The sequence below is a fragment of the Dromaius novaehollandiae genome, chromosome 1, assembly GCF_036370855.1.
Source record: "Dromaius novaehollandiae isolate bDroNov1 chromosome 1, bDroNov1.hap1, whole genome shotgun sequence".
Lineage (NCBI taxonomy): Eukaryota > Metazoa > Chordata > Aves > Casuariiformes > Dromaiidae > Dromaius > Dromaius novaehollandiae.
Genome location: NC_088098.1, coordinates 18,781,469 through 18,805,266, shown reverse-complemented (window position 1 = coordinate 18,805,266; position 23,798 = coordinate 18,781,469). Strand labels below are relative to the sequence as shown.

General features: G+C 37.9%; 1 protein-coding gene across 2 annotated transcripts in view; it reads left to right on the top strand.

Annotated features, from left to right (window-relative positions):
* Nucleotides 1-23,798, top strand: part of MAPK12 (mitogen-activated protein kinase 12) — a 44,177-nt gene that overhangs the window by 7,912 nt on the left and 12,467 nt on the right. Inside the window, exons 3-6 of one of the 2 annotated variants that reach the window (XM_026113038.2) lie at nucleotides 4,467-4,525; nucleotides 9,154-9,265; nucleotides 19,911-19,940; nucleotides 21,717-21,764. In XM_026113038.2, the coding sequence (XP_025968823.1) occupies nucleotides 4,467-4,525; nucleotides 9,154-9,265; nucleotides 19,911-19,940; nucleotides 21,717-21,764 (249 nt within the window). The remainder of the gene's footprint in view (nucleotides 1-4,466; nucleotides 4,526-9,153; nucleotides 9,266-19,910; nucleotides 19,941-21,716; nucleotides 21,765-23,798) is intronic. The other variant, XM_026113039.2, reaches the window with a different exon arrangement.

The window sequence follows — 23,798 nt, the reverse complement described above, 5'->3', positions numbered from 1 at the left end:
GGGGAGAGACACTGTACTATGCTCTCTACTTTAGGTTATATATTTTAAAACAAGGAAGGTGTGCTGGTGAGTTTACAGAAATCCAAGTTGTTTTCAGTTAGATGGCCGGTAGTAAACAAAGTGCATCCTTTGTGGGCTTCTTCACTCTAGAAATTGTCTTTTAGTAGAATTAATGGGAAGAAAAATGAGACCGTGGAAGGGTAGCTCTGTTGCTGTTTTCCACAGATGCTTTTCATTGCTATTCCAGAATGTGTAGTGAGTTCGTTCCTTGCCTGTGCCTCCATCTCTGATCGCAGTAAGTGTGCTGAATTAACACCCAAAGTATAACTTCAGAATGTTTGGAAGATACCTCAGTTATATTTTGTATAAATCACACTAAGAAAAATAAATTATTCTTGTAGTTTATGTTTTACTCTAGCTTACTTTTGTGTTGGGATGGTATCTTTAAGTCCTGTAAAGTTTTTACAAATATTATGTTTAATCAAGAGAGAGCATTTTTCACAAATACAGGATTTTCCATGATGTTATGGAGAAGGGAGTTTCCTACACTCTGTCCAGATCTTTTCCTTTTCCTAAAGAAGTAGCTGGAGTTGCATCTTCCTCAGAGGATTTATTTTATCCTGTACCTCCTTGTTCTTAACATATCTGCAGAAAGCTGTGACATAAATGGAAATAATAATGACTCTGTTCCAGTAAAGGAGAATTATCCCAAAGCACAGCTGTTAAATAAAGATCACCGAGGAAAAGGAAATAGATCCCTCACTTTTATTTTTTTTTTAAATGATTAACTATTAGTATGACCTGCCATTGTGGACACTAGCATAGATTTTAGGGATATTAGAAAGCTCACTTCATAAAACTAAAAAAAAGATGTATTGTGGAAATACTCGGCATGTTAAAAGAGAAGCTGATTTCTGTTTTATTTTTTAAAATGCCCTTCAGTTGGAGTAGACTGTTGGGCTCTGTGATCTATTTCACTTCACAGATTTTGCAACAATGAAGGCAAATACACTTTTCTCCATTAGTTTGCAGCTTTGCGTCAGAATTCAGTGTGTATTCTCTATCTCAGCAGGCATAAAGTAACTACCAGAAGCTGTATTTACATTAATGAAGATGAAGTAACATTTTACTGAACTTCATTCTTTTTTTTTTTAAGTCTGATATGATCTGTATTGAAATGTGTATTTCGTGTCTCTGTGTTTCACACCAGGAGTTCGATACCAGTTTTATATACAGATCAGTGTGGTATGGCAGCCATGCAATTTCATCTTCTGCTCTGTCAGTTCTTTTCATGTTGCCCCTGTATCATTCAGTGCTATATTCAGATACGATGGAGTTTATATTCTTATGTTTCATGCTGCTTAGGCAAACAACTTATGTAAATGAAGGCATGAAAACCATCAAGAGAACAAGAAGGACTTCTTCCCCTGAAAAAGTGGGTTTTGATAGGGAAAGGAGTACATTTTGGATAAAATTACTGTTAAAACATTAACTCCCTTCTTTGTAATAGTGAAATCTTTAGAATAAGGAGAGCATACAACTTTTCTGACTGTATATGTAGTATTTATACATACACTACCTTAGCCTTAGGAAAGGCCCTTTGAGTTGATGGTGCTGCATTGTTGTTACATACACCTTCCCAGTTCTGCCGTATTCCCTCCTGTCCTTGCCTCCACATCAGAAATGAAAAACTTTTGCTGTAGATTTATGTAAAACTCTGATGTAAAAAGCTAAAAAATATTTTTTTTCTGTAATGTTAGCACTAAAGGTATTACCGCAAATGCATATGTCTTCTGTGGTTTTAATTATTGTTTTTATGGTGGGTATGTTATTTAATTGGTTTCATATTACAAATCCAAGGGAAAATATTCTTAGTGATTTTTTTCAGATGTATGTGGCTACAAAGATAAAAAATAATCTTCCTGTCTTCATCTTTATTAGATTTTCTATCTTGTTTATTCTTATGACATTTTGATAGCATCCAAGCTAACTGTAGTATTTCCCCCCGAATGAGGAAGGGATAAAAATATGTGCACTAAGGTCTTCATCAGCATTGAAGGTTTTTATTTAAAGCTTTAAATAAAGGAAGTCTTTTTTCTTTTCCTGCATTTTTTCCTGCATTTGTGACCTCACTTCTCTTTACTTCCAGATACTTTTTTAAAGATCTCTATTAAAATATCTTAATTATTCCCCAGAACAATGGCCAAAATGCATCTTCACTGTTGTCAAAATCAGCAGATTTTACAATTCACCTATACTATCAGACAATGTAATATGCTGCTAGCTGTGCTTTCTTTCCTGAGGTCTGTTTACTAATTTTATACAGTTCTAATTTGGTGTATAATCCAGTGTCCTTAAACTGTGTAGCCATGGAGATAGGTTTGAATAAGGTTAAAAAGGTTATAAATCTTTCAGGAATAATAGTAATGTTCTCTTCACTTCTCCATTCCTGTTGTTTTCATTCGCATATAGAATCTGCCCATTTGTTAACACTGCACAGATCTGTTGAAAATAGGAAGACAAAAATTTTCTGATTAAACAGTTAACTTTTGGAAAAAGGTTTCAGGAGGTTTCAGAACCTCAGCCCAGAGGCCAGTGAACATTAACAAGGGGATCGGAGACGGACAGCACTGGCGCGATTTGGTGATGATGTGATAGTCTGTCTCCCTGCCTAGCTTATAGACCTAATGTAATTTTTGTCAGAACTGTTTTGGGTAACTTTTTATAGTGTGACTTTCAACTGTTCTCATTACCATAGTTACCACGGATTTCTGGTGTGCCTCTCAAAAAAACCTGTCTTATAGGAGGAAGTTGGGAGAAGCATGTGCACCAGCAGAAGACTGATGCAAAGAGCTACTGTTTTAGACAGCACACCTTCCAGCAACCCAAATTACTGTATTTCAGTACTGACTTGGCAGCCTGGATCCAAGGAGGAGTATGAGTAGTCCTGTGTGTAGAGCCCCTAGCTGACTGCCAGCAGTGTCCTAGATCGTGTTCCCTGCTTAGAAGACTCCTCTTTAGTAAACAGAAGTTGTCAAGAATTAGGGCCTAGATGTCTGGAATAAGGAATATGGGAGTCTTCCTTATACGCAAATTAATTCCTTTATTATTAGATAACGGTTAAGGTCTTCCATGTGTTCTTCGTGTGGCCTGATTATGAATGCTCTCAGCAGTGACATTTTCAGTAAGATCTGCAAGAGCGCTTTTCCTCCCTCTTTGGGAAAACCTTTATGGTTTGAGATCGACTATCTCTGTGAAAGGCTTGATCCCTGCAGATTGAGAAGGGAATTAAATTTAGGCCTTTCATCTACTGATTGAATGCTCAAATATTTGGCTGTTTTTATGAAAGGAGGGAACTCAGGAGACTGCCTTCTCTGGCCATCTTTTAAAAGAAAGCAGTGGCCTTAACTATATCTTGTAAGACATCTCCACCTGTCAGTCTGTCTTAGATGTGCTGTACCTACCAGATTTCTTAAGAGGAATGCCTGATGGCTGGATTCCTGTTGGGCTTAGATTCGAGCAAGACCTTGAGCCTCCTTGGGCCTTGTCAGGACTTGGGCAATGTAGGAAGTTGAAAAGAAGCAACTCTAAATGCCTGAAATGTTCAGGCATTTCCTGGATTTGGCACCACTGGAGCAGAGATTTGGCTTTAGACACCTACGTTGTAGCTACATCCTTTGGAGCATCTGGCTCTGTATATTTAATTTACTAATGTTTAATGGGTTTCAGAGAAGCATTGGCAGTTACCATAATTAATTTGGTTAGTTGCTATAGTTCTATTGAAAAACATACTCATATAAAACACTGTGATGGGAAGTCTGTTTTACTAGTTTGTAACTTCTCTGTTGGGTGATAGAATGCATTTGTTTGACACAAAGTGCCCTTAGGGAGAACCTAAGATACAAGCCAAAGTAAGTTATATTAAGCTCTTGATAATTTACTCTTTTTATAGAGAGTTTAGTCCTAGTTCCCTGTCCGCATATCCATTTAGAGATTGTAATCTAAATATGTAAATTACCCCCTAACTGAAATTAGGTGTTCTAAAGTGTTTGGTGTTCTTCATTGGCAGGTAGCTGGCCCAGCTTGGTACGTAACACTTAGGACTGCTGCAAAGTATAAGCTAATTTGCTAGTTTATTTTCAGTACTTAAGTGGTTCAAGTTAAAAGGTAATCTCTCCTCTTACATAAAATTGTTGACCTCTGAAATTTTTATTTAAATGAATACAATTTAATTTTTTCTTTACCACTGGGTTGAATGGTCCTCAGAGTTGTAAAATTTAACACATAATAAATCTTGATATTGCTAGGCATTACTTTAAATATTCTTTCTTCTGTCTGTATGCCTATAGCTAATGTTTCATCTTATGGAAATGTTTTTGATTATATTTTTTCACTTATTATGCAGTTTGGGAATTTTTATGTTAAGAAAATATTAATCCTTTCTTCCTCTCCCTTCTTATTTTTAGGTCATTGGAATATTGGATGTGTTCACACCAGATATAACACTGGAGAAATTTAATGACTTGTAAGTTTTGAGCTGTTTGTATTTGGGAGCGGGGTTATTGCTTGTTTGGGAGGAGGGATTGTTTGCTTTTTTTATGCTGGAGAATTCCAAAAAGCATTGCTTCATGGCTTTTTCTGAATTTCATCTTAATATAAGTCTTGTGTGCTACTTCAGATTGGTAGGCTGAGGTTTCTGGATTATTATTAGAACCACTTACCTGTCTTATAAGATGTGTACTTCTTTCAATCCTTAGTAAATTGCAGTCTGATGAATTTCTAATCCTCCTTTAAAGTATTGATTTCTTACCCTAAAGCCCAGAATGACCAAATGATAGAACCGTCCTTAACTCAAACTAGAGTTAGGATGGATCACATTGGCGATGTGTCAGGCAGCAGTCATCATTTTCAGACTGAAAATGATGACTGCTGCCTGACACATCGCCAATGTGATCCATCCTAATTTTAGGATTAATTCAAAACTGCTGCTGCTCGTTGCCATTTTTGTGATTATCCGTGAGCTCTGCTCTGTTGTGCTCCCTGACTACCCGTTCTGCAATTGCTTGCATCCGGCTGAGGTGGTCTGTACTCCTCTTGGCTTTCCCCATAAAACAAAATGAACCAAAGAGTACATGATAGAGGTTGCTTCTAGCACCAAGCATGTGCATCTCTGACCTTTTGGCACCATCTCAGGCAGATATTTAGCATGTCTGTCTTGCCAGTGGACCCTGCTGCAGTTCTTGTGAATTCAATTCACTAGAGAAACAGTGGTCCTGTTGTACTTAATGTAGATTTCATGTTACATTGGTAGAACTGTTTTGGATTTCCTCTAATGTAAATTATGTTTCAAAAACTTCTTTTTCTTATTGTTAACCTACAAGTATGCAAGGTTATCTAACAAGAAAAGATAGAAAATGAAGTATAAAAACCATGGATCATATTGGCCATTGGATCATATAGATCATTTAGGTCTTTGAGCCATGAATTTTGCTGTCCGTATTGCCTATCATTCTAGCATTTTGTGTAACATATGTAATACAACACACATACATAAAATTAGCATTTGAGGACTGCATTTTAAATGCAAATTAGATATATACTATATATAATTGTATATACATATATATAAAACAAAAAGTCATCTTTCAAGTTTTGGAAGTGCAGGTCAAGTAGGAGGGACATTGTTATAACTAACTATGTAACAGGTGGACCTGTGGCCAAATGTGCTTTCAAGACTTTTGGTAAGCTGTTAGATAGGAGCAAGGGTAAATGTGTGTACATTTAAAACAGAAGTGGAGGAACAGTTTACGTGGATTAAAGGTCAAAAGAGTTGTTTGAGAGAGACTTCCTTTTTACTGGCTAGTCATAGTCATGAGAAGTTTTCTGTGACCTATTATATAAAGATCAAAATTCAAGTTGATTTGCATCTAGAAGCAGCAGAAGTGTGGCAGGTGGTTTCACTACAGTCAGTCCCTAGAGCTGTTCTTGTCTGAGACCTCAGGTTTCCTTGGAACATGGCATGGAGCCCTCCTACCTTATAGCTCACTTCTAGCCCACCTATCTGGAGGGGAGCATGCTTCTTCCCCTACCTGACTCCATACTCCACCAGCCAATGTAACAACTGAAGACAAAGTCTGTTCTCCTTTAGGAAGGAGCACTCAACATCTTTCCCATACTCATGCTTGTGTTTAACTTCTTTGGTGCTGGAGTTCAGCTGATTGAAATAGTGTGCAAAATCAGAGAGGTGATAAATCTTTGCCAGTTTAAATTCTACTACACAGCTTCTTTTTACCCCCTTGATCTGTATTCCTTGCATTCATTGGCTGTGCTTTTATCATACAAAATGTGCCAGAAAAGGTTGCTGCTCCTAATGTTTTAAGAGTTTAGGGGCCTTAACTGGAATTTGCAAGAAATGTCCAAGACTTAGGCATCAAGCTCTTTATTGAAGTGAATTATGGATTGGGTGGCTAATATCCTTAGATTATTTTAGGTCTCCAGCTGTAGATTGTAAATACATTTTTAGTGATAAAAATACATCTACTGATTTCAAAGTGTTGAAAGTCAATGTCAGTAATGTCCTCACTACTTGAATTTGTGAATTCGTATTAATGTGTTTAGAACAAATCTTACCTCATGATTTAAATGTATTTTGGAAGTGGGGTGGTTTTAAGCAGTTGTTCAGCATAAAAAGTTTTCTGATTTTGCCTTTTCTGGAGGAGTTTGCTCATTGGAATTTATCTTAAAAGAGGATTCTTTTGGAAGTGGCTTCTTCCTTTCCCCCCCTCAAAAAACTCTGCAAGATTTATAGCAAGGTAGAAATGTTCAGAAATCCCTCAGGCAAAGTATTGAACTGAAATGGTTTAGTTAGACTGTGGTTGTCATGAACCTTACTACCAGTCAGATATTTGATAGAGTAACTCAACATAGCTATACCTCAAAAGAACAGGTAACTTTTGTCCAACCCAGATCTGTGAGAGCTGTTTGCATAGGAAGATTTAAATCCTATATTTGCTAATGATGATGATACTCTTTCTGAAACCATAGCAGTAATTCTTATGTGTAGCCATGGAAGCCACATGTAGCTACCACACTTCTAAATACCTATAATATGATAATAAATTATGAGAATTGCAGCTGCTGTGACCTGACCACAGTAATACTTTTCATTCATGAATCTGTGTCCCAGATAGGCCTGTATGAAGTAACACTGAGTTTTTTTAGCAAAATATGAAGCTCCTTTATGGAATGTTACAGTGTAACTGATCCCCCTTTTTTTTTTTCTTCTTCCCGTTTTCATCTGTGCATGAGTGCCCATAGTATTCGATCTCACTATTGTCCTGTTCCAATATTGTTCATAAAGTGTTAATAAATTTTGTATTTTCAAACTCAAATAGGAGTGGGTTTTCCATCTCCTATTCTTCTTTTTGTTGTTCCCCCATGCCCCAGTTCTCTCTCTGTCTTGACTACTAGAAATTTGAAGTCATCAAATTGTAAACTCATCGAATTGTGCATGCGTAAAAATGCACTCTTACTTATCCTTTCCATCCTGTTCTTTACAGTACTTAGTGGTTATAGGCTGTTTTGGACTTTGTCTGTTTAGGTAAATCACTGTCCATCCGGAGCCATGGGATTTACACAGATGATGGCAGGCTAACAAAGTTCCTTATGGATGCTTCAAGGTCACCACCAGTAGTATAAGACGTTTAGATATTTCTCTGTGTCTCTCACCTCACATCTTACTACCTCTGTTTTCTTTAGAACGGTCACTTAAGCTTTTTTTTTTTTCTGGCTCATTTCAAATATTTATGACCTCTGAGAAAATGTATTCAGTAACTTTGGATATGGGTAGAACTTAATACACTTTCAAGATTCAGGGACATCAACAAAGCAGAGTTAAACTCCATTTTCTAAGTTATTTGCTCTGTTGATGAGAAACATATTGTGTTATATACTTGGGGAAAGATAAGAAATTTCTTTCTCTTCACCATATTTGCTCTGTCCTTATGTAGTTACTGAATTAAATTCACTTATTTTTTATCCAAAGGATAGCAGATTTGTCTCTGAATGCTGGGATTGGGAGCCTGAGTCCTGATCCCCCAAGTCATGAGAACAAAGTTGGGGTATCTAGGGAATTTTGAATATACTATCTGTAGCTCTTTGTGACTAAATCAGTATCCTATCTTCCTGTAACTTTGTGTTTAATATCTGTTTAGTTTGTAGTACAATTCTAACACAACAAGTGAAGTTTTTCATACAGCTTTAATGAGAGAACTCAGTGTAGTTAAAATTTGCATATTTTAACCATATTTTAAAATTTGCATATTTTAACCATATAAGGCTAATTAATAAAACTTACATCCATGAAACAATGATCACATCTAACTCTTCCCTTCATGAAAATGCATCCACTTTTTTTCCGCAATAAGAAGAAAACCTGGTGACTTTCTCTTCAGATGCCAGGCATGTGGCTAGCTCTGTTTGTGTCCAGACTTGGCTCTCAGGAGGCTTTCTGATGAGTTTACTACAAGCAATGTGAAGAACAATTATGGGTCTTTCATGAAGACTATCCTTGAAATGTCAGCTTGGCACTCTCAGGCTTTCTATTGCTGGTGTCTGTTACCAATAAGAAGTACCAAAGGTTAAGGATTTTATAATCCCAGATGAAAATTAATGGAAAAAGTTGTTGCCTCTTAATTTGATGAACTCTGTTCCTGATATGTCTGACTTTGTCTGTTTGAATGAACCACCTAGTCAGTTTTGTTGTTGCTAAGATCCGCTAGTCCACTGATCCTATGGTCATGGTTGTAAGATAAATAGCATTGTGTGAATGTCCTAGTTTTCTGTACAGGTATCCCTGAAGTATCACGTGGCTCTTGATTAGGTTCTTCTAATCTAGTTCAGAATCTGTACTCTTCTGATAACTATCAACTTTCCGTAACCAGTGGCAGGGTTGTATGATATCTGTTTATGACAATCAAGGAATAGATTAAAAAAGAAAAACTTGGAAGGGGGAGATCAGTGGAATTGCTTGGTAAACAGAATGATCTGCCGTTAAAGATTTGTCACTGAACTATAACTCTATGACACTGAACTATAACGTTATGTTTCAATTTACTTTACAAATTTATAGTTATTCTGTATATTTTTTTTAAGCTACCTAGTCATGCCCTTTATGGGAACAGACTTGAGTAAGATAATGAAGCATGAGAAGCTAACGGAAGACCGAATCCAGTTCCTGGTATATCAGATGTTAAAAGGCTTAAAGGTTTGCCACTTTTATTGTTTTTATTTCACTTTCTTTTTTTTCCTAGTAAACTGATATGGAACACTATAGATACTTAGCATTTGATAGCAGGATAAAATTTCATGATACAAGTAATGACATTCTATACAACAGATGTTTTGTGATGATGAATGTTGCCTTTTTGTTTTTGTTTCAAGGAAAAGGAAAAAATTGAATCTCATTATAGATCTGTAATACTTTAATCTGGGATGACTTTGATTTCCTTATTTCAGTAAACCAGAAGGTCACTGCTGTGATTTTTAGTTATGCCTTCTTCCCCGGTAGTTGATTTTAGATTTAGTGTTTTAGCCACCTCTCTTACCCTGGCTAGTTGAGGAGTAAGTATTAAAGTCAGAGGCAGGATTCCTGTTGACTTCAGCAGAGCCAAAGCTCGTATCCTGTTTGACCAGAAATGATAGATCAGAGCCCTTGGCTATGTCATCAGCTCCAATTTCTCTAGTTTGGAAAGTTTCCCATGTCTTACCAGTATTGGTTTGATAGCACTGTTGCTAAGGCAGTCTGCACCAACCTAATGTAAACGTAGTATCTTTATGTGCTCTTCTGAGGAAGGTTTTGTTCTCCTGTTAGGATTCTTCCTTTCAGTTAATTACTCTGGAGAGTTCTTCCTGTGCCTATCTTCTTTGATTTGAGTTTGTTTTAGATGATGTGGGTTGATTGATACAGTTTTAGAGGTGTTTTTATAAATACAGTAAATAAAGACCTGTAGTTATGGTGTTTGGGGTGAAAATCTCACCTCGAGAGAGACTCTGAGCCTCCTTGACTCCTAGTGCTTGCACTGGTTTTGGTGGGTGTTCAGGGACAACAGCACATGTCAGTGTGGTTCGTGTATGTTCAGAGTCCAGTTCTGCAACATACTAAAACTCTTTCCTAAATTTAAATAGGCAAGTCATTCTGTGGAATTTGTTGGGATTATTCATATATTCAAATACCTTTTTTAGCCAGATGTCTGAATGTTTCTTGTGAAATTTAAAAGTATATATCCTTTGTGTAACATTTTATGCATAAAGTTAAAGAATCTCTGAAGTCTCCAAGTCTGGGAGAGATTTGATAAAAAGGAGGGGGTATGGATTTTTAGTGACTAATGTGAGTGGGAGGTGGCTGAGAGGAGCACAGATGAATCACTTAGAAGCCCAAGAAATAAGCACTTGAGTTAAAAAGCTGTGAAAGATGTCAAAAGGGTTTCCATTGAAAGAACATAATTTTTGAATGACTTTTCACAGAATCGCTGAGGTTGAAAGGGACCTCTGGAGACCGTGTAGTCCAATGCCCTGCCCAAAGCAAAGTCATCCACAGCAGGTCGCTCAGGACCTTGTGCAGGCAGGTTTTGAATATCTCTAAGGATGGAGACTCCACAAAATCCCTTGGCAACCTGTTCCAGCATTCCATCACCCTTATAGCTCAAGAAGTTGTTTCTTACATTCAGATAGTATTTCCTGTGTTTAAATTTGTGCGTGTTGCCTCTTGTCCTTTCACTAGATAATATTTAGAAGAATTTGGCTTCATCTTCTTTACTTCCTCCCAGCAGGTATTTATAGACATTGATAAGATACACCCTGGGCCTTCTCAAGGCTAAGCAATATCAGCTCTCTCAGCTTCTTTGCCTATGACAGGTGCTACAATCAGTCATCTTTGTGGCCCTCTTCAGGACTCGCTCCGGTACGTCCATGTCTTTCATGTACTGAGGAGCCCAGAATTGGACACAGTACTCTAGATGTGGCTTCAGTTGTGCTGAGTGGAGGGGAAGGATCATCTTCCCTCGACCTGCAGGCAATGCTCTGCCTAACGCAGCACAGGATGCTGTTGGCTTTCTTTGTCACAAGGTCACATTGCTGCCTCATGGTCACCTTGTTGCCCGCCCGGACCGCCAGGTCCTTTTTTGCAAAGCTGGTTGGCCCCCAGCCTGTACTGGCACATGGAGTTATTTCCCTCAGATGCAGGACTGCATTTCCTTTTGTTAAACTTAAGTGGGTGCATGTTAGTCCATTTCTCCAGCCCGTCAAGGTCTCTCTGAATGGCAGCACAACCACCTGATGTATCAGTTGCTCCTCACAGTTTTGTATCATCTGCAAACTTTGCTGATGGTGTGCTCTGTCCCATCATCCAGGTCACTAATGAAGATGCCAAATAGTACTGGCCCTACTATCAACCCCTGAGGGACACTGGTAGTGATGGGCCTCCAGCTGGACTTTGTGTAGCTGATCACTTTGAGTCCAGCGTGTTCAGCCAGTTTTCAGTCCGCCACACCGTTCCTTTATCTAGCCCATGCTTTCTCAGTTAGTTTATGAGGTTGTTATGAGACTGTCAAAAGCTTTGCTAAAGTCAAGATAAACAAAACCTGCTGATCTCCTGTCACCCACCAAGCCAGTCGTCTCATCATAGAAGGCTATCAAGTTGGTCAGGCATAATTTTCTCCTTCGTGAATCCATGCTTACTGCTCCCAGTCACCTGCTTGTCTGTAATATGTTTGGAAATGTTTTCCAAGATTATTTGCTCATCATGGCCTGGGATTCCCAAAGGCAAGTCTTGCCAGAAAAGACTGACGAGAACAAGACATTGAATATCTTGGCCTTCTCCATGTCCCTTGTCACCAGCTCCCCTACCCATTCAGCCGTGGGTCCACATTTTCCCTGGTCTTCCTTTTGTTGCGGATACACCTGTAGAAGCCTTTCTTACTGCCTTTAACATCCCTCACCAGATTGAACTCCAGCTGGCCTCTGCCTTTTCTAACCCAGTCTCAGCATACTTGGACAGTGTCTCTATATTCCTCCTGGGTGACCTGCCCCTGCTTCTACCTCTTACAGGCTTCCTTTTTATGTTTGAGTTTAGTCAGGACCTCCTTGTTCATGCATGCAGGCCTCCTGCCACCTTTGCTTTATTTTGATTTTTTAGTGCCTGCTTTCATAATGCACCTGTGTTTTACACTATTAAATAATGAAAGCGTTTATAAAAGGCTAGAAGGGACCACTCAGATCTGTCTAGTTTTTAACTGTATAAGAGATCTTCATCTTGTTGTTCTTTCAGTAAGTCGTGACTTAGCTTGAACATGGTTTCTGGGGGAGAGTAATAATTTCAATGTAAAATTTTCAAGTACTTGAACAAAGTATAACCAAAACGCCATCCTTTAGTTAGTTTGGGGGTCTTTTTCCTGACTCATTTTTTGCAGAGGGTAACCCTGAATGTAAGCCCAATTAACCCCGACTGTTTAATCCTCCTGTCTTTGTCAGAGATAATGTTGTTTGTGCTCCTCTAGCTTTTATCCCTGGGGTCTCATTAAACTTTTGTGATGGATTGCAGAGCCATCTGCACAACTTTTCTTTAACGTTTTTTGATTCTCACGAAGATGATTCTAAGTATACTAGCTATCATAGACTATGTATGTTTCTCTTTCTCATCTTTCTGCTAGACTATTTATTATCACTAGTGGGTTTCCTTTCTATATTGGGCTTTTACAGAATGGACAGTGATTAAAACTCATATCTTACAGCACAAAGCTTGTATCTTATAGCAGAAAAGAAGGTCCTTGAGCTCCGAGTTCCTCACTAACCTATATTAATGAGATATGAAAATACTTCTCAAGCTCAACTGGTACTGCAGGTCTTAAATTACAGTATTTATTGTTTGGATGTACTAGACATTGATGACAAAAAGACCATTACTCCTTTATTATTTCTTTTGGTGGTGTGGTTCCAAGAGAAGAAGCAGCTTACCCTAAAAGCTGTTCTGCACTACAGCAGAAGTTCAGAATGTAGTTGGGATGTTATTGTTGTGAATCTCTTAACCTAGTTCTGCAGGCTGAAGCCTCGCTTTCTGGCAGTGACAGCCATTTAATTCCTTTTGCTGTTCCACAGACGCATGTTACAACAGGCTATAGAACAGCACAAGCTAGAATTGAATGTGGTTTCTTTGGCTGCTCCTTACACCATACAGTTTTGGTTTTATGGTCCTGCAATATTCAAAGCATGGACAGACTTCCCTCTGCTCTCATACAGAGATAAGTGGAGTCTGTGCTGGAAGGGAGTTGTATTGCCTGAGGACCTGCTTGTGCAGTGGAAATACAGAACTGGACTTTACAGAGAAAGGTGTATTGTTCTTCCAGACCTATATTCGTGTTGCCAAACACTATTAAAAAAAAGACCAAAAAAAATCCCAGGATACCATGCTGTTTCTGGACAAGAACAGCAAGAACAGTGTGCCCATGATTACTCTGTCTCAATATTTAACAGATACAGAAGGGCAAGTAAATTGTTTTACTCCCATCCCAAGACTTAGTAAGTGTATTTTGCTGTTGAGTCCTGTTTTATTTGTTTCCCTTGGCTCTACAATATATGCAACATATGAACTGTAAAAATTTAGCGTGAGTTGAATGTAGTGGAGTGAATGAATAATGAATTTAATTCCAATAAAATGGCTTAGAAACTTATTTTGTTCTAGTGGTCTAGATCATGTTGTAGAGGCCTACAGAATAGACTTTGTGGGCCCTGACGAGTTGACTCTGGAACTCGTTGGATCAGTACATGTAGAAGGCAGGTAAAACAGCTAACATATCTGAAGAACATCTGAAGATATCTGAAGAAAACAGAGCAGGACTTTGAGTAGGGAGAAAATGAGCAGGAAGTTCTTGATGTAAGATGAGATTCCCAGCACTTCATAAAAATCGAAGCATTTCTCATTCTAGTTACCAAGTGACCAGCAGGAATATTGAGATAATCTTCGTAAACTGATATCTCTGGTCTCTGTAACTGTATTAGATCTTCTATTAACAGTGTTTCATGTGAATATTTTGCCTTTTCTCCCACCCTAAATTTTTAAAGAGAACAGCTGTACATACTTCAAAATTACCAGCAGGAAATAAGACATACCTTCTAGACTCTGATGTTTTGTTATTTCATACTGCAAGCCAAATACTTGAGAACAATCTTCACTTCTTCACTTGTTCCAGTAAACTTTGGATTCGTCTCCTTGCACTAATTCATCCAACCCCACCAATACACCTAGCTGGAAATATCTTCAAGAAATTAGATAACAGGAATGCTCCAGTGCTTTTTGAGGGACATTCCCATAGCACTGTCCATGATTAATCTGAAATCAGTATTGCTAGCATGCAGAAAAAAAGGAAAACAGGTCATTAATTTGTTTCTTCTTTGAAAGACATCAGTAAGTTGGCTGTGTAAGAAAGGGTCTGCCAGATTTTGTATAAAAATCTTGTAAAGATGTTTCTGGATTAAAGATAGCACATCTGTGTTTTATTGAGAAAGCTTGCTTTTTGTTGGGAAACAAAGCATACACTTAGGTAGTACTCAGTTAAAGCATTATAGGGGAAAAATATTTGCAACACCTGGGTAGGAGGAATAGGCAGCTCTGTAAATTTTTGTTGTAAAACTGTTCCAACTTCCCTAGCTTAGCCTCTCTTTTTTATAATGTATATTTTTTTTTCTGCACCTTTTCGCGTCGATGGGCTCTGTTTTGGCTGCTTGATGATACAGGTGTTAACTGCAATATGCATTTGTCCCTTGTGTAAAGTACATAAGCGTTTTATGGTATCTGTATTTAAGTCTACCTAAAGGCAAGAATGTTATTCTTTATTTTTGCCTCATTTAAGACTCATGTTGTAAACAGAGACCTGTTTACATGTCTCTTTTGCATGTATGTAAAAATAATGGTATGAGTTATTTTATGTGAAGGAATAAAATAGATACCTTTTTGCTAAGGCCCTAGGACAGTTCCCTGCACGCTTCATTTTTGCGTATTTCCTGTAGTCTGGTTCTGAACTGATTATATACTAAAATGCTCCACAGGCTTGATTCAAAAAGAAAAAACTTTTTTTTTTTTTGAAGTCAGTGGAAAGTTCATGTTGAGTTCAGGAAGATTTGTATCAAGCCCTCAGTGCTTTGCTCTGTAAGTCTATACAGTCTGGTTTGTCAGTTATGTTTGTGCCATTTTACTGTCACAATTTACAATTTACTACATTCTGTAGAGAAAGAAATATTCATTTTCTTTCTCTTGTGAACCTTGTAATTTATCAGAATTTAACTACAGCCGTGGTGGAAAAAACAATGGGATTTGACATGGCTTAAAAACAATGATGCGTTGCCTTTGTCTGTTTCCTAGTCAGACTTTAGCCTAGTGTTAAATTTTATTGAAGTGTGAGCTTGCAAATTGGAAGATCTTTCAAATATGCTATGCCTTTTCATTTTTATTTGACAGAAAAACTAATGATTGTCAAAGACTGCAGGAGACAAACTGTAAATAAATGTCTTGGTGTAGGTGGAATGGGACTGGAGTTTTCAGCTCTTTCCGTCTTGAGTCCGTCTTCTGCAGGGAATGCCAGCTGGGTCAGTGATCCTCTACGGATGTGAGCAGCAGCCATGTGTCTGTATTCATGCAGTATTTGAGAGTGGAGGGATAGGCACACAAACATCTTTCCAAGCTTATTTTGCTGTGTTAATGGTAACATTTACCTGCTCTGGTTCTCTCCTTTTTATCATCCCTATTTACTGTCTTTTGTTCACATTTAGGTTGTTCTTTCTGCTTCTCTGTTGTCCCTTCCCCACTCACCCATTTCCGTTTAAGTTTTCCTTTCCCTGCCAAGTCACTCTTCTCATTTTCATTTTGCTCACTAGAATACTTTCTCCTGAATCTTTTCTAATTCCCTTTTGATTAGCTTTGTATTTTGTGTGTACGTTACATATACAGGCAAGAATGCTTAGAATTTAGACAGCTGTTGCATAGCTTGCTAGTGCAGTCTGAAACTTTCTTTCAAGGATTTATGCATGCTACCAAAAATTGTCTGTAGGGTAATGCACAAAACTCCTGTTTTGTGTCCCAACGGCAGTTTGGTTATGTTAATTGGATTCTTGAATCAAATATTGTCCACATTTAGTGGTAATAACATTATGAAGGGTATGTCATTGCCAGCAGGTCAAGGGAGGTAATTCTCCCCCTCTGCTCAGCCCTGGGGAGGCCACATCTGGAGTGCTGTGTCCAGTTCTGGGCTCCCCAGTACAAGAGAGACATGGAGCTACTGGAGCAAGTCCAGCAAAGGGCTACTAAGATGATTAAGGGACTGGAGCCTCTCTCATATGGGGAAAGGCGGAGAGAGCTGGACCTGTTCAACTTGGAGAAGAGAAGACTGAGCAGGGGATCTTATCAATGTGTATAAATCCCTGAAGGGAGGGTGTAGAGAGGTTGAGGCCAGACTTTTCAGTGCTGCCCAGCGATAAAACAAGAGGCGCAGTGGGCACAAACTGAAACACAGGGAGTTCTGTATGAACATAAGGAAAAGCTTCTTTACTGTGAGGGTTACTGAGCACTGGAACAGGTTGCCCAGAGAGGCCGTGGAGTCTCCTTCCTTGGAGTTATTCAAAAGCTATCTGGACAGGGTCCTATGCAATGTGCCCTAAGTGACCCTGCTTGAACAGGGGCTTTGGACTAGATGATCTCCAGAGGTCCTTTCCAGTCTCAACCATTCTGCGATTCTGTGCTGTGGTCTGAATATTTTTTTGATGTTAAGAATGATAAAATCTGACAATAAATGGATTACTTAATGAGCAAAATTGGTGAAAATTGGATCCAATTTCAGAAGATTATTGAATTGAAATAGAAATTTTTCTAAACTAAGCCTAGCATAATTCCACTGCTGTTACCTGCCAGTAGATAGTAAGATGGAGTTAAAAAATACTGCTATTCTTAAAAAACACTGCAGCACAGACAACAATATTGCAGCTAACAGAAAGGTTTAAATTAGCGCCAGAAGTGAATGCTATTTCATGTAATCTCAGTAGTCTTGTATTAAGAGGAATGTTTAGAAAATACATGAGTTCTCCCTGAAGTGTTGACATGATTTTTGTGCTGCGAACACTCATAAAACCCTCAGTGGGGTGAGAACACCCAATGAGACCATGCTCTTCCCCCTAAACAGTTGAGATTGACTCTTACTAAGACTTCAGAAACTGCAGTTCTGTAATTCCTGTTTCTACATGCTATGTTCTTAGGTGCAGACATTCCTGGGTCTACTAGTTATTTCCTTACTGTGTACAGTCATATCAGCAAAATTAGACTATAGAATATTTTAAGCATATGTGCTCTGGAGAATCAAGAGTCTTCAGTAAGAAGACATTGAAATAATTTAGAATGTAAGTGGTCATTCTGATATCCTTGATAAAGATGGGTGTTTGCAGGAGACATCAGCTTTTTCTTCATTTATTGGTTAACAGGTTTTGTTGGGAGCTTGCCTACTTAGAGATACATTACTTTAATGTATCTCTTGTGTCGGTGTACAGCTGTCAGATTTCCTCTTTTTGCGTCTTATTCCTCCGACCCTGATCCACTTCGTGCACATCCATGACAAAAATACTGCTTTATAGTTGTTCACTTTCTGTAGTGGTTTTACAGGCTGTGTTCGGGGGAGCCATTCTGTTCCCTCAACCCCAGGAAACTCCATGAAACACTTCGGCAGTTTCTACTGGCAATGTTAAAACTTCCCTAATCTGCAAATAATACGCAGCAGGAACTGAACTGCCATCTACAACAAATGCAAAGTCCTGCATCTGGGGTAGAAGAACCCATGCAACAGTACAGCCTGGGCACCTGCTGGATAGAAAACAGCTTTTCAGAAAAGGCCTTGCAGGAACTGCTGTCAGCAGAACACCCTTGCAGCAACAAAGGCCAACCACATCCTGGGCTATATTGGTAAAAGAGTAGCCAGCAGGTTAAGGGAAGCGATCTTTCTCCCCTCTATTCAGCGCTTATGAGCCCATGTCTGAAGTTCTGTGTCTGGTTTTTGGCTACCCAGTACATGAAAGACGTTGACAGACAGAGCGAGGCCACCAAGATGTTTAAGGGGCTGAAGTGTAGAACATGCAAGGAGAGGCTGAGCAAGCTGCGATTGTGCAGCTTTTCTCTTTTTTTGCACCTCCTGTTCATATTATGTTAGCCAAAACTGTGGAAGAACACCAAAGCTAGGATGACAGGCAAACATATTGAAATGAAACCAGCTGTACAAAAATAGAGTAATAAAAATATAAATGCTCACTGACTTCAGGTATCTGACTTAGTCAACTTAGTGTGTGTATTCCCCTGTAACAGATGGAAAGGAGGCTTTCTGAGAAGGCTAAGTCATAGCAGGAGCCTGGCTTTGTTGCATTTTTTTATCATAATCCCAAAGGCCTTTGTTGTAGCAGTTTAACATTAGACAAACTTCTAAAACAGCATCATGAAAAGGGGTAACTTCTGTTGTGGTGCAATATACCTGCTACTTTGTTTTTTTACTAAATAACAAGTATATTTTACTACTACATGTGAGGCTAGCAATTCACTGAATCTGGGCTTGGTGTAGTAATAGTGTAAAAATCTCCAGTTCCCAGAACTGTCACACATTTCACATGCAGAAAATAAAACAACAGAAAACTTCCCATACAGGTGTGAGACCATTAATTTCTCTTCCTTCCTCCTTGGGGTTGCTCCAGTGTAGTCACTGTGTAGCCTTTTTTAAGTCAGTTCAAGACGAGTATCAAGGGTGTGATTCACTTTCTGCCTTTCAGTGCTTGCAAAACAGGTATCTATGTCTCAGCTAGTTACTAGAGATTCCCTTGATAGTGGAGAAAACAGTTTTTTCTAGGGCATTATTCAGCTGGTGAAAAAAATTGGGAACCAGAGGTACCCTTCCATTTGTAATGAGGAGGCTGTGGTGAAAGACACAGGTGTAGACACTATATTTGATCAGTTGTCTCGTTTCGGAGCTTCCAAGAACTAGTCTTGGGCATCCAGTTGCTGGTTCGACTTTTGAGAGCCCTCAAACAGATCATTGGGAAGGTTATGGTAAGGGAAAGCATCTTGTAGCATGACTTCTAGGTTTTTCATTCAGGAAGTATTGAAGCATATAACAAGACTTTTCAGTTAGACCTGGATTAGACTTCATCGTGTTCTTAAATGCTTTCTTAAAATGCAGTCCTGCTGAAGCATAGGAATTGAAACTATGATAGTACAGCTGAGATCTCTCTTGCAAGAGAGCAGTTCTGATATATAAAATAGTAGGGTTAATTTTGATAAACATATATATCTAGCAGTACCAAAATTAACTGGAAAGAGGATTTTATATATGGAAAGAATTAGAAGAACTATATGATCTGAAGGAATACTCAAACTCTTTTACTGATAACTAGGTATTAGGGGAGGGGAGGGCAAAATACTAGCTTTATTATCAGTAACTATTTTTTCTTTAGAAAGCTGTCACCTGAAGTGTGATCCAGGAGTTCAATTAAGACTTTTTCTTGAAATCATTCTATAATGATCTTGATAGAAAGTATATAGTTATTCAGAATGCTGTACTTAAAAATATATATGAATTTCTGTTATATATCTTTTTGATCATCACCTTCTAACCTATCTGCTCGTATTCCTTTTGGAACACCATTTTATTCTTTTTTTTATATAATATGACTCGTGCTCATTTACTGTGACTTAAAGCTAAACAAAGCTGAAAAGATTCTCTGCACAACATACCAACATTTTCTAATTTCAAGTCACTTTAGCACCATGAAAAAGTACTTTTTCTCCCTCAGGCAACTTCTTAAAGTCATTAAATAAAAAATATTTTCTGTTTTTACAGTATATTCACTCATCAGGCATAATTCACAGGGTAAGTGGAAATAATATAAAATATGTTTATATTCTGATAATGTGAGTGGTATTTGTGTGTAAGCATGCACATAAATATGTCTGAACTTCTATTTACGATGTTTCATTTTGATTTTGCCTTTTTTTTTGTTTAATAGAGATGGTGTGGCTACATCAGCGTAAGTTGGGCACCCAAGTTGCACTAAAGTCAGTTTAGATTTAGATCTCTTAAAATCTTTTAGATCTTTTATGTTTAGATTTCTTAAAAGCTCAGGTTCATAAAGGGTTTAAGTCCCCATGAGAGCAAATAGTGTATAAATTAAGATAAATGGATTTCTTGCTTTTTTTACAAAGGTTAGAGTAAACTTTTAAAAGCAATGATTAAATGTTGTTTAAACGTTATGTTAATCTTAGAATTGTTAGAGGAAGAGTGAACACATGGAATTGAAAAGAAAACCCAAAATTTCAGAGCCTTGAAAACCTCGTTTTTTTTCTGAGGGAAATGAAGCTGGGTATTCTGATTCTTTTTGAATCTCTGCTGCCTGCATAAAATTGCTTTTGCACTGTGGAAGAGATGAGTTTTGAATGGTATATTCATGGTAGCCTAACTTCCCCAAAGACTCCGTTTGCATCAGAACAATAGGAGCTGGCCTTTTGTAATAAAATACCAGGAGCACTGCAGAAAGTGCACATTGTACAGTAGGTTTAAGATGGACATGGAAATTATGCCAATTGCCAGAATAATTTTGATAAGCGGATATTTTCATTTCTGCTGCTCTTGTAATCACGGTCTAAACTTCATAGTTGCTCCGACTTTTTCTGAGCTCCCTCTTGCTGACTCTTGAACTTCTGTCTCATGACAGTTCCTTTGCACCCCTTTGTTTCTCTCTCAGGCCCTTCTGATCTCAGTCCATATCCTGTGTGAAACTCTTGGGTGACTATTAAGTTCTGAGAGAAGATTCCTCTAAACATCTTGTGTGCTAAAGTGTGACAAAGGTTTGCAAAAGCTGAAGGAAAGCTTATCTCTGTAACTGTGAATATCTAAGAATCACTGACATTGCAAAATCTTCTTAAACAGTGCCAGTACTCTTCCCTTTGTTGCTAAACTACTGATCTTCAGAAGTTGTATTGCTAAGAAGTCTCTACAGTACTTATAGAGGGTTGGTAGGTTTTTTTTTTGTTTGTTTGTTTTATGTTGCAGTCCTCATTCAATTGACTTCTTTTGTTAGGAATTTCATTTTCCTACAGAAAAGAGTATAGGCTTTTATATAAGATCCTAAAACCTTGTTTAGCTCCTTCTATACCTATTCCAGGTATATCAGGATATGGAGTCTTAAGTAGATCTTGATATTCAATGTGTACAGTCCAGAAGTAGTGAAGGAAATTTATTTTACTCCATTTGGCTATATGTGAATCCTTAACTTTGTGGTAGTATTAAATGGTACACATTTATGTTCAAGCCACATACACATTAAGATGACAGTTCCTTTGGTAGAAAGTATTGTTCTGACTTATGACTACTAATGGAACAAAGGTTAACTAGTTTGGGAGAGGAGGAACATAATGGAAAAAAGCCATACATCTATTCAAATTTGTGTCTTTGCTTCTGTTCTTTATTATGATTAATCTTCTAATTTAGATTGATGACACTGCTTTACCTGTTGCTGTTCCAAGTAGTTGTATGAAAGCCATTTAACCTAAATGAAATAAATGTTTTACTTTTAAAAAAAAGTGTGCTTTTTCTGTCTCCTGCAAAATAAATAAATAAAACCAATTTCAAATCTGATTATATCTACAGGATCTGAAACCTGGAAACCTGGCAGTAAACGAAGACTGTGAATTGAAGGTAAGAAATGTTTATTTGAAACAAATAATCAAATATATTAGAAATACACCACAGAAAACAATGTGGGCAACATCTGTAGACACTGATAACTGATTTCAGTGATAGTCCAGGATTTCAACCCATCAGTTTTGAGAAGTATTGAATAGTGGAAAATGAAAGGAAAGAGGATCATACGGAGAATGGTAACAATCTTCGAAAAAATTATGGGAGACTGATCCTTATAATTATTTTCCCATTTGTCTGACTTTTGTTACCACATTTAATTAATTTAAATATTTATTTAAGAAATAAAGCCCTGCTTGCTAGGAATCCAATAGTCTCCTATTTGTATGTCCTTGATGTAAATAAATGTATGTTTCATACAAATGGCAGATGTGATGGTCAATTTCTAAGATCATTATGGAGCCAAGCACAAGAAATTGCCCTGCCTCTAATTAGAAATGTTGCCCAGAATATTAGTGATAAAGACATTAAATCCAGATAGGATGCTCCAGGAAACTAGTATAGGATGTTAATGGGGAACAGCTGAGGATTACTTCACATGACTCCCAGGATGTACAGAGGATGATTTCTGGTAAGCAAGTCTGTGCCATGGGTTATGTTCATGACATTGTTGGATTGATTAGTGACTTCAGTACCTCCAGCTAGGCGAAGGGCAGTGTAAGAACTAAAACTGTCGTCTTCTGGCTTGGTGTTTATGCAGCAGTCTGTGCAGCAGCTGTGGGCCCAGGAAAGTGCATGTGCCTAACTGTAATAATCAGCCTTTTCATGTGTGATATGCAGGTTGCAGTGAATACTGTTATATTGCTATACAGTCATTTAATTAAAAAGACTTTTCAAGAAGAAAATCATGTTTAAGAGCTGTAATGGAGAACTGTTTTTATGATATGTTGCAGCTAATCACTGCAGAGAGGTGTAAGAGGAATCAAATACTGCTCAGCATGAACAAGAATATATTTTTTTTAAGTGACTCCTTTTGCACTATTAGAACTTAGAACTAACATTAGTATCAATTGCATATAGACTACGGTATATTTTCTAGCAGGAGTATGTCAGTTCTGCTTGATTTTTGCTCTTAATTGAAAAAAAAAATTCATTAAGGGGAGGCAGTTGCTAACTCAGCCCCTGGTAGTTCAGCTATTAGATGTTTCTGTTTCTATACTGCAAGGCTGGTGCACTGTATGGTATTTCTTGCATTACCTGTTTCCTGCTTATCCAAAGTGGGGGGAAATACTGACATATACCATGGACCCCTCCTGTCCTACCCGTCTGAGCTTCCTTCCAAAGACAGGTAGGAGAATGATGTACGCCCAAGTCTCTTCCCAGCATGGAAACTGGACTTAGCTGCCATGCACTCTAGCGCTCTCTGTAAGAGGTATCTGTCCTGAAATGTGGGTGCTGCCACTCCAGCTGGTTCTTCCTTGCATACGTTCTCAGTAAAGTCCACCTGAATAGTAATTCATCTCCTTTACATGGAGGTCGTGTCATCTCAAGCTTCCTTCTAGATCATTAAACGGAAATACTGAATCTGACCTGCTTGATTTTATTATTCAGTTTCTTATCTGTCTTGCGAATCTTCCAATTGTTCAGCCTGTTAGAGAATGTAATATTTGTACTCCAGTAATTATACAAAGAAAAAATTATGCAAAGTATCCTGACCTAGCAAAATATATCTGTTTATTTGTGTAGAATGAGTTTGCTATAAAAAAGCAAATAATTCATTATTAGGTAGAATTTTGTAGTACTTATCACTGCTCATTTTAAGAATATAGCTTATTCTCTTGGATGCAGAGATGGGAGGCTCCTACTGCTTCCAATCCCCACTTAATTCTAGTCTCATATTTTAATAGATCATTATTAATTTTCTAGAATTATTTTTTGTCACCTATCTTCTCATAGCTCTAGCAGTCTGAAAGGCTAGTCCCTATTTTTCAGTTAGTTTAAAAATCAAGCTTTCTCCTCTGTCCTGTGCTTGCATCATGACTGGCCTATATATCTTCACAAAACAACAGTAAATTGGAGCAAGGGTTCTTG